General features: G+C 39.1%; 1 protein-coding gene across 1 annotated transcript in view; it reads right to left on the bottom strand.

Annotated features, from left to right (window-relative positions):
• LOC106086244 (bumetanide-sensitive sodium-(potassium)-chloride cotransporter) overlaps positions 1 to 16620 on the bottom strand; it is a 39499-nt gene that overhangs the window by 354 nt on the left and 22525 nt on the right. The window contains exons 3-10 of the mRNA XM_059362341.1: positions 4223 to 4607; positions 3598 to 4148; positions 3151 to 3537; positions 2736 to 3083; positions 1207 to 1448; positions 720 to 1150; positions 410 to 521; positions 18 to 294 (exon numbers count right to left, since the gene is read on the bottom strand). Coding sequence (XP_059218324.1) covers positions 18 to 294; positions 410 to 521; positions 720 to 1150; positions 1207 to 1448; positions 2736 to 3083; positions 3151 to 3537; positions 3598 to 4148; positions 4223 to 4607 — 2733 coding nt within the window. The remainder of the gene's footprint in view (positions 1 to 17; positions 295 to 409; positions 522 to 719; positions 1151 to 1206; positions 1449 to 2735; positions 3084 to 3150; positions 3538 to 3597; positions 4149 to 4222; positions 4608 to 16620) is intronic.

The following is a 16620-nucleotide window of genomic DNA, read 5'->3' as shown; positions in this document are numbered from 1 at the left end:
TTTTCTCTTTAACATACCTTTCTAGGCATGGGCAAGGACATAACAATTAGCCCAGCTTGTGATGAGTGTTCCACTACCATTTCATGCACACGCAATTGCCTGTTGGTTTTCTCTGCCATATTTTCTATTTCATTATTGGTAATACCAGGATCTTCGGGTTTGGCACACGCACAATAGGTATCAATGAAATGTTTATGCTGGCGCACGGTTTCTGGTTTTGGAGCATCAGTAAGACCCTTTAGCATTATGAGTTCGGAGTATTTTATACGGAACTTGGTCAATAAACTCGCCATACTAAAGCAGCAAAGTAAAAAGAAATAAAAAGAAAAAAATCATTTCAAATATCTTAGAAAGCTGCACAGTATCCTAAGTATGCAGCAGTTGCCAATGGTAAGAAACTTTTACTTACTTTTTCTCTGCCATTTCTTCATCCTTGCCATGACTCAAAGCAAAAACTCGCAGTTTACATGTCGACCAGTTTGAACGCATCGATATTATATGGGGTAAGAGCATGGTCAACCCTGAAAAGGAGAAAAGATATTTAGGGTTAATTTGCAAGCTACTATTTACAGTATCAGAGAAATGAAGTGTAAAAAATTTCACTTTGACACCAGCTAGGTGAAATTTTTGACAACTCATTTAAATGAAACCAATTAAGCCTTTCTTAGAGACGCAACTTATGGACTTGGCCTCGGGCCAGACCCATCAATCTAACTTACCTCCATCATCGTACAACCAGTACACATCAATGGTACTCTTTGGCTGTTTACGTGTAAATATTGTCAAAGCATCCAATACATCCTTTGGAACTTCCGAACCACCACTTGTCAAATATTTAACATTATCATCTTGAATCACATTGTATTTCTTTGTACTATTCATGTTAGGCATTGGTGCCTCTTGTGGTATTGTAAACGAAGAATAGGTGCTGTCCATACCAGCCAAGTTCAAGTTAGAATCTACATGCAATAGATCGGAAGCAGCAGTTGAGGGTGGCACTAGTAAATTGCTAAAGCCTTTAGCATTGGCCGTATGAATGTGACCCAAGCCATTTGAACCACCATCAGTTATTTCCGGGTTTAATTCTGAGAAATCTAGGCCAGATGGCAAGCGTAAAATTGCCACTCCCATTCGCAATGAAAAGGACATGCTTTAAAAAAAATTTAAGATATAATTAATCTTTAAAATTTCTTTATCATTACTTACTTTAATATATTGAAGTATGTCTGGACCTCCTCTCTACCGCATTCCACCCAATTAGCCTTGTAGCCCATGAGAACAATATTTGGTGTTAATTTTCCAAAACCTGTAGACTTCATCAAAGCCTTTACACCCTCCTCCATATCAAATCCATCAATTATATTATAGAAAGCTTTAATCTTACGAGCATTGAGATATTTCTGGCCATCCTTGATCAATGCTTTACGATTCTTATAACCCAAATTTGTCTGAAAAGAAAACCATAATTTTAATTTGATAATTTGTAAGACATTCTTATTGGTCAATGGCTAGAATTATGAAGGAAGGGTTGTCTGACCCAATGGGTTAAGGCTGCCACGGAAACATGTAGTGAGCAGCTGCAATCATATTCGGATTTTGCAACCGGTGGTGTATTAAAGATACATTGCCCTTTCTCAACAGATCTAGAGTTGATTGATAATTCAGGGTCAGTTTTGTACATCAGAAGACGCAGACAGATTAGTAATTAATGTGGCTAAGTCCACCTTCAGAATTTATTAATTCCTTCATATTTTATAACTCGTTGGTATCCTTACCAATGTGATTCTTTCGCATAGTCATATAGAAGTCCTAACGGATCTAGCCAAAGTGACAAAGTAGCGGGCCTACAGAGGTACACTTAGGCCAAATCGGAACCCCGCAAATAAGACCATCGTTAAAGGCAGCCAAAAATCGCAAACAGACGTTTACAGGCTTAGGCGCCTCAACAATGATGTTAAGACTAATTTCCCTGAAATTATCGGCAAATGTCGGCTTGAATCTTTTCCATGGGTCAATCCGGTGCGTACAACCGGCTGCCATGGGGTTGGTCCGAATCTTGGGAACCCAGAACCATGGATTCAGGTAGAATTTAGTTAAAGGACTTTAAGTACCAAACTTGAGTTAAATCAGGCAAAAATTGAAGCTTCTAGGGCGTTTAGAAGACTAATCCGGAATCGGTTATTATGGGTGGCTATATCTATTTATTGACCCATCTGGGTAGGACTTTGTGTGGATGTTGAAGGGTATGAACGTACTATGCGTACTAACTTTCAGGCAAATAGTAAAACAATTTTGGCTTCTAGGGACTCTAGAAGTCAAATCCGGGGATAGGTTTATATGGAGGCTATATCAGTTTGTAGACTGATTAGGATCTTACTTGGCACGGATGTTGCAAGTAAAAACAGAAGTCTTTGTTTCAAATTGGATGACCATTGAGGCCATTAGGGGCTCGAGAAATCAAAACCAAAATCAAGCGGATATTTTTAACGTTCGACCGTTATCGTGATTTCAACATACAGACGGACATTGCTAGATCGACTCAAAATGTCAAGACAATCAAGAATGTATATACTTTATGGGGTCGTAGATCAATATTTCGAGGTTTTACGAACGGAATCACTAGGTTAGTATAACCCCCATCCTATTGTGGTGGGTATAAAAGGGGAAATATCAACAAATCATCACTTTGTTGATGTTCACCTTGCTACTCTTATTGTCTGTTTTTATTTGCTTACCGTTGATACATTTCCCACAAAGAGTAGAGAGTTTTGCTTTGTCAAGATATAGCCAAAATCTATTAGTGGTGGCCTGTCCTTGGGATCGCCACACAATACCAATACTTGGGGTGTATAATTTTTAACATGTTCGGAGACATTTTGTAATCTGTATACAGCAGTAACGGCAGCCTTGTATTGTTGAGCTTGTGTTGAAGAACCCCAGTTGGCTTCAGGTTTTCGATACATCACCACTAGATATAAGGCGAATATTATCACCAGAGTTATCAGCGATGCAACGTAGTTAATTAAAAACATAATGCCAATGCAAAGTACAAAACCAAACAAGCTAAGCCATGCATTATAATACTGTAGAAGAAATTAATAAATAGAATAAATTAATTATTAAAATGATAACTTTTCTTTATATTCATACCTTAAATGTGGGTCTCCAGCCCAAGGGTTTGACAAAGGCCGCATGGAAGGTGCAGAAATTGATGAGGGCATAAGAAGCCAAATAAAATGTCGAAATCAAGGGTGCTATTACATTCAATTCTCCAATTAGCAAGAAGCCAGCTGAGATCAAGAAGGTTAAGACATAGCCGCGATAGGGTTCACCATGTTTGCCATAGGGTTTAGAGAAGAAAATTAAGCCAGGATAAATTTGGTCGATGCCCAATGCCTGAACCAAACGAGGCACAGACAGCAGATTGGTCAGAGCCGTACTCAAAGTGGCCGCAAAACATCCAGCATAGATCAATGGACCCCACAAGGACATCAACTGCATAACCGAGTAAGAGTTTGCCAAACCATATGTACAAGTCTATAATGTTTAAAAAATTAGCAAAAGTTCGATGTTTATGGTACTTCAAAAGATACTCACATTGTTTGCTGCACATGCCAGTTCGGAGCTCACAATTGTACCATTAATCAAGTCGCTGATATCACCCGAAGCATCGCGCACCGCAGCTCCACCGGCAAATAGCACAAAGATCGCATATGAAATCATAGAAATTAATAGAGCCCAAAAGGTACCCTTGGGAATGGCGCCACCTGGGTCTTTTAAATCACCACAAATGTTTGCACCTGCTTGAATACCAGTTACACTGGGAAAGAAGATGGCAAAGACACTGAAGAAATTCTGTTCTTTCTTTTCGGAGAAACGATAATTGGAGCCAAAATTTTCACTCAATGTGTCCCAGGAAAAGCCTACAAAGCCCTTAGAAATACTTTCAGCATCTCCACGGGGTCCGACTGCAGCTCCAATGAGAAAATTAAAAATGGCCAAGACAATGGTGACCACCAGGAAATTTTGGGCCTTGGTTTCCCACTCCATACCGACACAGCAAATAAGAACTAATACACAGATTGTTATCACTCCCACAATGCGGACATCATTAATGTCATTGTCTATGATTTTCAAGCCATTTGATTCTGAAAGAAGTTAAAGAAGCGCCATTATAATGCTCTACCAAATTATACTGGGAATATGTCTCACAAATACTTACTCAATAAATCATTTAGAGAGTCACAAAAACCAATGGTATTCATGGAAGCTGCTACAGCATTGGCAAAGGCAAATACCACACCCACAGACGCACCGAACTCAGGACCCAGTGATCGAGAGATTATAAAATATACACCTCCACCCTTTACTTCGCCATTAGTACTGATGGCTGATAGCGAAAGCGTTGTAATTACACAAACAACAGAAGATATGCCAATAATAATGAGAGTTTGCAGAATACCCGATTGTGCCACGACCCAACTGAGACGTAAGAACAACATTACACCCCATATGTTAAGGAGGCAGGGTATCATAACACCAACAATCCATCCCAGTTTTATTGCATGTCCACTTGGGCCTGGCGGAGGTTCAGGCATGTGAATTGCCTGTAATGAAAAAGAAAAAAAAAGAAAAATTAAAAAAAATATATTTTATAATTGAAAATGCAAGAACAAGCTGAGTGCTACACCTAATTGAAGAGAAGTTCTAGAAGTTTGGAGTTTGGGAATCAGAACAGAAGTTTTTGTGTCCACATCGACCAAGGGCTTCAGAGAGTAGACCAGTTGTCGCTTTAGTGAACTACCAACTCCTTCGCAATCCCATGGCAGCCGGTTGTACGTACCGGATTGGCGCCAGGAATCCTTCATCGGCATGTGCTGCCGCCTCGGTGTACAATACACTGCTACAACAACAACAACCTTTTCGCTGAACGCTTTTTCTTGTGATTTCGCCAGGATTCAAGCCTAGGCGCTCCGCATCAATTCTCGATCAGATGTTTAATTAAGGAGTTACAAGCATTTTAAAGTTAATTCCATGCCTTTTGCAACAAATTTTTTGACAAATGAGATGTGACGGCTAAAAATTTTCTCAAGAAGTTGCCTAAATCGACTTCTTAGCCTGTCAGATGATTGTAGAAGTGAGTGACAACATTGTAAAGTTTACTATTAAGCCTTAAAAAACTCTCAGGGCCATAATGTAGGAAACTAAAGCAGATATACCGGCTAGACAGCGGGATCAAAGTACAGATTGTTTCTAAGGAGGAGCCTTATACTCACTCCACGTCTTCGAAGAAGGAAAATAGCGACTCGCTTCTAGGTAGATCGGGAATATCAAGCCTTGCATACTGGATTCTCTAAGGAGAATACTTTTGATGGCGTTAAAGTTGGATGGACTACAAGGGAGACTCAGCACCGAGTCTTCAGAGATGACCATAGGTCCCATAAGGACGCTACAGCCATATGGGAATAGAGTCGCTGAAATAGGTAAATAGCTATACTCTTATGGCCAAGGAAGCACAACAGGGACGAGATAGTGTATGCAGCACTCTACACAAATAGTGCGTCTCAATGGTCATAGAGTCACTGGGCCGTGTCTTAGGAAGATTGATTGGGAGTGGCACAAAACCATCTGCTTTGCAAGAGTGTTCGATGATGAGGGACCATCTGAGATATCAAATTCTATGAGTCAGAACTTCCTCCGTCAACTACTGATTAGAGAGCATTTTGCGACACCTCATTTCTAAATTTGCACAACTTTCCACCTCTTTTTCCAGTTTCAAAATCAATGAAATTTTGTAGTGATTTTTTTTTCCGCCACATTCTCTATTATTTAGAATCATGACAATTGTAATGGTCATGTATACAAAACATTACTAAAAAACAGATCGGTATCATAAATAATTTTTATTTAGTAAAGCCCCTCCTCCCAGGGCCCACGAGTGAAACTAGATGATTCCTCTAATTAAACTATTTGGAAGTGAATTCATGTAACTGATAAACTTTAGAATAGTTAATTCATTTATTGCACACAGTATACAAATTACAAGTTAGCGATACAAAACATTCATATGAGGGTAGACGTAATCAGGTGAATTTTTTTTATTCAAATGTTCGTCATTTGCCTGTTATGCGTTATTAAGCAAAAAAATTTGTTTGCTACTGGCTGAAAACTTGGATTTCCTTTTCCTGATTGAAGATGATTAGGAAAATGGGCTGAAATAGGTTGAAACATAGTTTTTCTAAATATATGAGCCAAATTCTCGCTTCTAGATAAGGTGAAAATTCAAGGTGTGTGTACTATCGTCTATTTTAATAGAACGGGGCTAAGGCAGCCCGGTTGCCAAGTTGGTAGTGTGCTCGGATTACCAGTGTGGGGTCATGGGTTCGATTCTCATCAGGTGCCTGGTATGTTGCCACTGTGGTATTACAATGGGCTAAAATGTTCTAAGTGAGGTTGTTAAGACGACATAGATTGCCACTCTAACCTAACCTAACTTCATCCTTCCGGAAAATGTTTGATTTTGACAGATGGACGGACATTGCCAGATTGAGTTAAAATGCTCTCATACTGCAATGACAGAATTTCACCTCTACTATGTAATCTTTTGGACTATGAGATTCTGTTAAGACTTGCCATGACGCGCATTAGGGATCAGTGTATGCCTCTTATTATTCTTAGAAGAAGACGCGCTCTGGTGCGATTGATTTGTGAATAATAGCTAGGCAGGGTTATTCTTGTCGCAGGTCGATAGCATGAAAAAATCTTGGATCAGATTCAGGAAAATTTCTTGAGGTGATTCTGAACAGTAGGAAACCTAGAACAAAAATGTCTGGTGGTGAATTTCATAGAAATCGGTTAAGATTTAGATCTGGCTCTCATATATATATCGCCCGATTTTTACTCCCAGAGCCACTGCAAGCGCATTTATTGACCAATTTTTCCAAAATTTTGTACAACGATTTCTTTTAAGACTACCACAATATCTAAGATGTTTGCTCGAAATCGGTTCAGATTTAGATATAGCTCCCATATATATGTTCATCCAATTTTGAGAAATATTGCAATAAAGTGCTCATTTGTTAACCGATTCTCCCGAAATTTGGCAGGAAAGATTTTCTTATGGCTTATAATATTACTGGCGAATTTCATAGAAATCGGTCCAGTTATAGGTATAGCTGTCTTATATGTAAATCTTGTGATTTTCACTTCTAAAGCCACTGCAAGCGCATTAATTGACCAATCGTGCCAAAATTTTGCACAACGCTTTCCATCCAAAAAATCAAACGAAGCGACGACTACCAAGCTATCTAAGAAGTTTGGTTGAAATCGGTTCACATTAAGATATAGCTCCCATATATATGTTCGTCCGATATGGAATAATATTGCAATAATGTGGTCATTTGTTAAGCGATTCTGTCGAAATTTGGCAGAAAGGTTTTTTACTCCCGACATTACTTATAAATTTCATAAAAATCGGTTCAGATTTAGACATAGCTCTCATACATATATATCGCCCGATTTTCACTCCCAGAGCCACTGCAAGCGCATTTATTGGCCAATTTTTCCAAAATTTCTTTTAAAACTACCACAATATCTAAGATGTTTGCTCGAAATCGGTTCAGATTTAGATATAGTTCCCATATATATGTTCATCCAATTTTGAGAAATATTGCAATAAAGTGCTAATTTGTTAACCGATTCTCTCGAAATTTGGCAGAAAGTATTTTCTTATGACTCTAAATATTATTGGTGAATTTCATAGGAATCGGTTTAGATTCAGATATAGCTGTCATATATATATATCGCCCGATTTTCACTTCTAAAGACACTGCAAGCGCAGCGCATTGGCAAAATTTTGCACAATGCTTTCCTTGACGACTACCACAATATCTAAGAAGTTTGTTCGAAATTGGTTCAGATTTAGGTATAGCCCCCATATATATGTTTGTCAGATTGGGGTAATTTTCAATAATGTTGCCATTTGATTCTCTTGAATTTTGGCAGAAAGCATTTTCTTATGACTCTTAATATTACTGGTGAATTTCGTAGAAATTAGTTCAGATGTAGCTGCCTTATATTTTTATGGCCCGATTTAAACTTCTAGAGTCACAGCAAGCGCATTCATTGGCCATTCTTGCCAAAATTTCCTTTCCTTGACGACTACCACAATATCTAAGAAGTTTGTTTGAAATCGGTTCAGATTTAGATAAAGCTCCCATATACAGTGGCACAGAAAAGTCTACATACCTTTTCGTAAACGGCAGCTTCCGAAACTGATAGTTACGTAATGAGGATATGATATTAGCCAATAAATTTAAACTAATTATAATACAGGTGAACACAGTTTCAGCAGCATTCGATATTTGGAGGAAAAACTTTTTCGTATAAAATTTTTCGATTTGTAAAACGCGTTTTTTATGAGGGGTATGTAGACTTTTCTGTGCCACTGTATATTTTTGTCAGATTTTGGTTGATTTGCAATCAGGTTGCCATTTGTCAACCGTAGTTATTACATTTTAAATATATTTGCTCGAAAAGTGACACGGATTGTTTAATAACCCATGTGAAAACATCCGGCGAGGTCCATCAAAATTGGTTCAGAATAAGATATAGCTCCCAATTTGTACTTTGTGCTTACCGCTCTTTCCTTATGAGAAAAAAATCTTCTAAATAACTTCACAAAATTCCATCCATAGTGGCGTTAAGAGGACTCAATAGCGGCAGTTTGAAAGACTCAATGGATCAGCCTTGAGTCTTCGATAAAGTGAAAAAGTGAAGAAAGATCCATCACATCACTCTTGTTACCCTCACCCTTAATTGCCATGTTAGTACAATATTTTCGAAGTAATTCATTCATATCATATTTTATGCAGTGACATTTCTATGGCATAATACAGTCACTGAAATATGAAGAATGGCTAATGTACTGAAAGAAAAAAGAATCTAAAATGGCCTTATATTGTCCAATGAAATAACATTCAATACATGAAGTGAGATATATCTACCTATTCATTAACTTATTTTAGAGTCCAATGGCCTGTTGGCCATTTGTTTATCACTAAACGAGGGTGTTTGGTGTTATTGCCGCATTTCTTACGTAGGTGTTTGATATCACTTGACACCAAGTGATATATCATTGTCACTAGAAACTTTCAAAACATGAAAATGATGAATGAAGTAAAGCTATGCTGCCTATGTCCAGGCCCATTGTTCTAGTCACTGCTATAAGTTGTATTTTTGTCAAGTACCTGGCCGATACTATCGCCCCTAAATCAGGTGTATGTTACTCTAAAGTGGAGACATGCTATTTGTTGTGTCACTAGCACATATATGTCAGTAAAATTCCTTATCAAAATCATTGGAACTTTGTATCTACAAAAGCCATCCAAAAATCAAACCATATAGAAAAAAAGTTCCCCTTCCCAACACAATGTACGGCGTATTTTTTGTTTTTAAGGAAGAAAGATAAAAATCCAATTGTGTCTAATTCTAAAATTGTTGTGAAAATAATAGTTACATGTGTGTTTTTGTTCTAAGCCATCTAATTAGTGCTAATTTTGTAGCAAAACTGTCTGTCCGTTTGGGCAAGTGTGATACCAAGTGTTGAAACTTGTCATTAAGGTAACGAAAATTACGTGTAGATGAAGTAGTACAATATATCGGATACGCGTATTAGTGCTAGATTTCGTCAAATCGAACACATCACGTATACGACATGAAGTACATCAAAGTTTAAGGTTAATAGCAGTAGGTTGTTGGCCAGCCATACACTAGACATTGATTTTGTTTGCTTTTAAGCCAACGCCATAGGAGAGAGGGGCGTACTAGCCAAGTCATAGCGTTGGTAACATTTTAAAATGTTGGCCTAAGACGTATATATACCATATATGTAGGTACGTCCGTCTACTTGCTTGAGGAAATCACTCACTCCGGATTTCGAATGATACAGTTCAAAGATGTTTGCGTAGTCAGGGTATGAAGTTATGTACACCAAGAAAAAATAACTCAACAAGGCTGTGAATAGAAAGAAACGATTAGACTTCGCAAAAACATATTTGGACAAGCCTCAAGAGTTTTGGGATACTGTTACTTTTAGATACAAATCAAAATCCCATCAGCTGGACGCTTGAAAGTATGACGAAAGCAAGGGGAAGAGGTTAAGTTTAGCATGGGGGAGGAGGTGTTATGGTGTGGAGGAGGCTGTATGTCGTGGTAAGAAAATTTGTTTGTAATGAAAATACTATGAATTCTTGTATTTAGAAACGTGTGTTTAGATATTTTAAAGAATAATCTAAAAGCGGGTGCAAAAAGAACAAGTAAAAGCGTGCTAAGTTCGGCCGGGCCGAATCTTATATACCCTCCACCATGGATCGCATTTGTCGAGTTCTTTTCCCGGCATCTCTTCTTAGGCAAAAAAGGATATAAGAAAAGATTTGCTCTGCTATTAGAGCGATATCAAGATATGGTCCGGTTTGGACCACAATTAAATTATATGTTGGAGACCTGTGTAAAATGTCATCCAATTCGAAGAAGATTTGCGCCCTATTGGGGGCTCAAGAAGTAAAATAGAGAGATCGATTTATATGGGAGCTGTATCGGCCTATAGACCGATTCAGACCATAATAAACACGTATGTTAATGGTCATGAGAGAATCCGTAGTACAAAATTTCAGGCAAATCGGATAATAATTGCGACCTCTAGAGGCTAAAGAAGTCAAGATCCCAGATCGGTTTATATACCAGCTATATCAGGTTATGAACCGATGTGAACCATACATGGCACAGTTGTTGGATATCATAACAAAACACGTCGTGCCAAAATTCATTCAAACGGATAAGAATTGCGCCCTCTAGAGGCTCAAAAAGTCAAGACCCAAGATCGGTTTATATGACAGCTATATCAGGTTATAAACCGATTTGCACCATTCTTGGCACAGTTGTTGGATATCATGACAAAACACGTCGTGCAAAATTACATTCCAATCGGATAAGAATTGCACAATCTAGAGGCTCAAGAAGTCAAGACCCAAGATCGGTTTATATGGCAGCTATATCAGGTTATGAACCGATTTGAACCATACTTGGCACAGTTGTTGGATATCATAACAAAACACGTCGTGCCAAAATTCATTCCAATCGGATAAGAATTGCGCCCTCTAGAGGCTCAAGAAGTCAAGACCCAAGATCGATTTATATGGCAGCTATATCAGGTTATGGACCGATTTGAACCATACTTGGCAAAGTTGTTGGATATCACAACAAAACACGTCGTGCGAAATTTCATGTCATAGGAATTTCAGTGGCGTACTAGCCAAGTCATACAGGCTCAGGAAGTCAAGACCCAAGATCGGTTTATATGGCAGCTATATCAGGTTATAAATCGATTTGAACCATATTTGGCACAGTTGTTGCATATCATAACAAAATACTACGTGCCAAAATTCATTCAAATTGGATAAGAATTGCGCCCTCTAGAGGCTCAAGAAGTCAAGACCCAAGATCGGTTTATATGACAGCTATATAAGGTTATGGACCGATTTGAACCATACTTGGCACAGTTGTTGGATATTGTAACAATTCACGTCGTGCAAAATTTCATTCCAATCGGATAAGAATTGCGCACTCTAGAGGCTAAAGAAGTCAAGACCCCAGATCGGTTTATATGGCAGCTATATCAGGTTATTAACCGATTTGAACCATACTTGGCAAAGTTGTTGGATATCACAACAAAACACGTCGTGCGAAATTTCATGTCATAGGAATTTCAGTGGCGTACTAGCCAAGTCATACAGGCTCAGGAAGTCAAGACCCAAGATCGGTTTATATGGCAGCTATATCAGGTTATAAACCGATTTGAACCATACTTGGCACAGTTGTTGGATATCATAACAAAACACGTCGTGCAAAATTTCATCCCAATCGGATAAAAGTTGCGCACTCTAGAGGCTCAAGAAGTCAAGACCCAAGATCGGTTTATATGGCAGCTATATCAAAACATGGACCGATATGGCCAATTTACAATACCAACCGACCTACAGTAATAAGAAGTATTTGTGCAAAATTTCAAGCGGCTAGCTTTACTCCTTCGGAAGTTAGCGTGCTTTCGACAGACAGACAGACGGACGGACAGACGGACGGACATGGCTAGATCGACATAAAATTTCACGACGATCAAGAATATATATACATTATGGGGTCTCAGACAAATATTTCGAGTAGTTACAATCAGAATGACGAAATTAGTATACCCCCCATCTTATGGTGGAGGGTATAAAAATGAGGTTAGCTGACAAAATCTATTTCCAGACGGACAATGACCCGAAACACACAGCCCACAAAGTGAAAATGTGGCTGCTGGTAACACCTGCCACAAGTTCGGACCTTAACCCCATTGAACACTTATAGGAAGTTATAGAAAACAAGTAAAAGCGTGTTAAGTACGGCCGGGCCGTATCTTGGAAACCCACCAGCTTAGATTTTCAGCCAAATCGGACAACAAATGCGGCTCTCAGGGGCTCAAGAAGTCAAATCGGGAGATCGGTTTATATGGGAGCTATATCATGTTATAGACCTCACCGGACCGTACTTAGCGCAGTTGTTGGAAGTCAAAACAGAATACCACATATAAAATTTCAGTCAAATCGGACAAAAAGAGCGGCTTGTAAGGCCTCAAGGAGTCAAACCGGCAGATCGGTTTATATGGGAGCTACATCAGGATATAGACCGATTCGGATCGTACTAAGCACAGTTGTTGGAAGTTATAACGGAACACCACATGCAAAATTTCAGCCAAATCGGACAACAATTGGGGCTTGTAAGGGCTCAAGAAGTCGAATCGGGAGATCGGTTTCTATGGGAGCTATATCAGGTTATAGACTGATTTGAACCGTACTAAGCACAGTTGTTGGAAGTCGTAACGGAACAACACATGCAAAATTTCAGCCAAATCGGACAAAAAGTGCGACTACCAGAGGCTCAAGAAATCTAATCGGGAGATCGTTTTATATGGGAGCTATATCAGTTTATAGACCGATTTGAACCGTACTAAGCACAGTTGTTGAAAGTCATAACGGAACACCACATGCAAAATTTCAGGCAAATTGGAAAAAAATTGCGGCTAGTAAGGACTCAAGTAGTCTAATCGCTAGATCGGCTTATATGGGAACTATATCAGGTTATAGATCGATTTGAACCGTAGTAAGCACAGTTGTTGAAAGTCATAACGGAACACTACATGCAAAATTTCAGCCAAATTGGAAAAAAGTTGCGGCTGCTAAGGGCTCAAGAAGTCGCGGTGTCGCTATGCTTACGCTGTTTGGATTAGGCATAAAAAGGGAGGCCCTTTATCATTGAGCTTAAACTTTAATCAGACTGCACTCATTGATATGAGAGAGTCTGATCCTTAAAGGAATGTTCTTGGGAAATTTATTAATGTAGTAGCTACTCTTAAAGGCTATTTATTTTTTAGGGTTATAGGTAGTTCCTATTCCGAGACACAGATATTTTTATACCCTCCACCATAAGATGGGGGGTATACTAATTTCGTCATTCTGTTTGTAACTACTCGAAATATTCGTCTGAGACCCCATAAAGTATATATATATACTTGATCGTCGTGACATTTTATGTCGATCTAGCCATGTCCGTCCGTCTGTCCGTCCGTCCGTCTGTCTGTCGAAAGCACGCTAACTTCCGAAGGAGTAAAGCTAGCCGCTTGAAATTTTGCACAAATACTTCTTATTAGTGTAGGTCGGTTGGTATTGTAAATGGGCCATATCGGTCCATGTTTTGATATAGCTGCCATATAAACCGATCTTGGGTCTTGACTTCTTGAGCCTCTAGAGTGCGCAATTCTTATTCGATTGGAATGAAATTTTGCACGACGTGTTTTGTTATTATATCCAACAACTGTGCCAAGTATGGTTCAAATCGGTTTATATCCTGATATAGCTGCCATATAAACCGATCTTGGGTCTTGACTTCTTGAGCCTCTAGAGGGCGCAATTCTTATCCGAATGGAATGGAATTTCGCACGACGTGTTTTGTTATGATACCCAACAACTGTGCCAAGTATGGTTCAAATCGGCCCATAACCTGATATAGCTGCCATATAAACCGATCTTGGGTCTTGACTTCTTGACTTCTTGAGCCTCTAGAGGGAACAATTCTTATCCGATTTGAATGAATTTTTGCACGAAGTATTTCGTTATGATATCCAACAACAGTGTTAAGTAAGGTTGAAATCGGTCCATAACCTGATATAGATGTCATATAAACAGATCTGGGGATTAGACTTCTTGAGCTTCTAGAGGGCGCAATTCCTATCCGATTTGGCTGAAATTTTGCATGACGTATTTTATTTTTACTTTCAACAACTGTGTCAAATAAGGTTCAAATCGGTTCATAACCTGATATAGCTGCCATATAAATTGATCTGGGATCTTGACTTCTTGACCCCTAGAGGTCGCAATTATTATCCGATATGCCTGAAATTTTGTACGGCGGATCCTCTCATGACCATCAACAAACGTGTTTATTATGGTCTGAATCGGTCTATAGCCCGATACAGATCCCATATAAATCGTTCTCTCTATTTTACTTCGTGAGCCCCAATGGGTGCAATTCTTATACGAATTGGCTGAAAATTTACACAGGTCTCCAACATATAATTTAATTGTGGTCCGAAACGGACCATATCTTGATATCGTTTTAATAGCAGAGCAACTCTTTTCTTATATCCTTTTTTGCCTAAGAAGAGATGCCGGGAAAAGAACTCGACAAATGCGATCCATCGTGGAGGGTATATAAGATTAGGTCCGGCCGAACTTAGCACGCTTTTACTTGTTATAGTTCGCTCCACTTAACGTTGACTTTGATATGTTTTGTCATATTGAATGCAAATCATTTTCAGCAAACAACAGACTTTACAGCAGTTAGTCTGTTGTTCCGAAATTGCAAACATTTTGCTATAACAGCAGAATTACTGATGTAACAGCAGAACTAGGCGCCCCGGCAGCCAAGTTGGTAGCGTTCTCGGATTGCCAGTGCGGGGTTGGAGGGTTCGATTCCCACCAGAGGGCCTGGTCTGTCGCCACTGTGGTCGCATAATGGACTTAAAGTTATATAAGTGAGTCTGTGAAGGACTGCCACTCCAAGCTAACCTAAAGCAGAATTACAAACAGTCAGCAGACATTGTTTGTTATTTTCAGCAGATTTTCTTTCTATAAATGAATATTCCATTCTTTAATGGGTTAAAATGGTCTTGTTTTTCCCATGTTTTTAGCAAAATAGCCTAATTAAAAAAAAAAAATGTACATGACTCTTACGAAAACAAAATACGTCAAAAAATCTAGTAAAGTCGTTCAATGAAAGTGTTAATTAATATCGTTTTTATAGCACATTCGTTGTCTTATATAAACAGACGGTTTTTATTTTGAAAAAACTTGCTAATTAATAGGCACGTAAAGCTTTTTTCCCCCTCAATGATTGTGGCAACAAAAAATCCCCTAAATATTTATTGTTAATATTAGCACCTCCAATGGAATCAAAACAAGCGATGTAAAAAAGAAGCCATATTAAAGTTTTATTTCTATAGAAACAACCCTGAGAAAGATTTAGGTTGAGTTCAAATTAGTGTAAGGAAAATTTTGAAAAGAAGAATTGAAAAATCTTGGCAATTAGTTCCGTAAGGTTTACTCTAAGATTCCAATTCGCCTGGGTTATGTTACGCATTTATTAGTATTGTAAGCTCTTCTGCTCTGGAATGCCGTGGGTCATCTTCGTGGCCAGCCCACCTAGAGCCAGGCGCCTTTCCCTTGCGAAAATTGGGCATTGGCTGAAGAAGTGCTTTAATGTTTTCTAGGTCTCTTCTCATGGCCTGTACGATGCCTATTGTCGTACTGATCTCCTTCCTATTAACCCTCATCCTGCCCTTCTTCCCAACTCGCCAAATGTGAGTTTCTCGCTCATGTCCTTAACTCGGATTGCGTTGTCACGAAGGATTCGTGTTTTCGTTCGTTTAAGACCGACAAACCTTCGGCCGTTATGTTCACATATTCCACCATTGCCATAAGAATTGTGTCTCATGTTACGCGAGTGTTAATTGCTCTTTTCCAATCAAGAATGGTATTTGACTACCACCCTGGTGGTTAACGCCCCAATAGTCGTTTGATTACCTGTGAGCACGCTCAAAGTCGCAGGCCTCTTATTATCACTATACCAGTTCATGCATTACGTCAATCCCATGTCAGCCGGTTCTGTGTAACGGATTGACCCGGTTGAACCCAACAAGGGTCTGCTGCCTCAGTGTATGTGCTCGTCCTTTTTTAGTCATGGGAGCAGCATAACCTGGAGGCCTTTTCCGCACGCTTGTGGTTCGTGTCGAGATTGAAGAGAACCCTGGACCTTGGTTCTGCTCGGTTAGACAGAACCGCTGCCAGCATCGGGCAGTTGCGGTGTAGTGTAACCGGTGCATAAAGTGGCTGCATTTCCGATCTTGCTCGGGCCTTACGTCAGTATGAGAATATGTTGCAAGGTTTTGTGCGAATATGGGCAGTAGTAGATCACAATGTGACCCCTTTAACTTCTACCGTCTGGTAGCATACGCAACAGCAATATCCC

Source organism: Stomoxys calcitrans, chromosome 2, assembly GCF_963082655.1.
Source record: "Stomoxys calcitrans chromosome 2, idStoCalc2.1, whole genome shotgun sequence".
Taxonomy (NCBI): domain Eukaryota; kingdom Metazoa; phylum Arthropoda; class Insecta; order Diptera; family Muscidae; genus Stomoxys; species Stomoxys calcitrans.
This window is presented reverse-complemented; position numbering and strand designations above follow the sequence as displayed.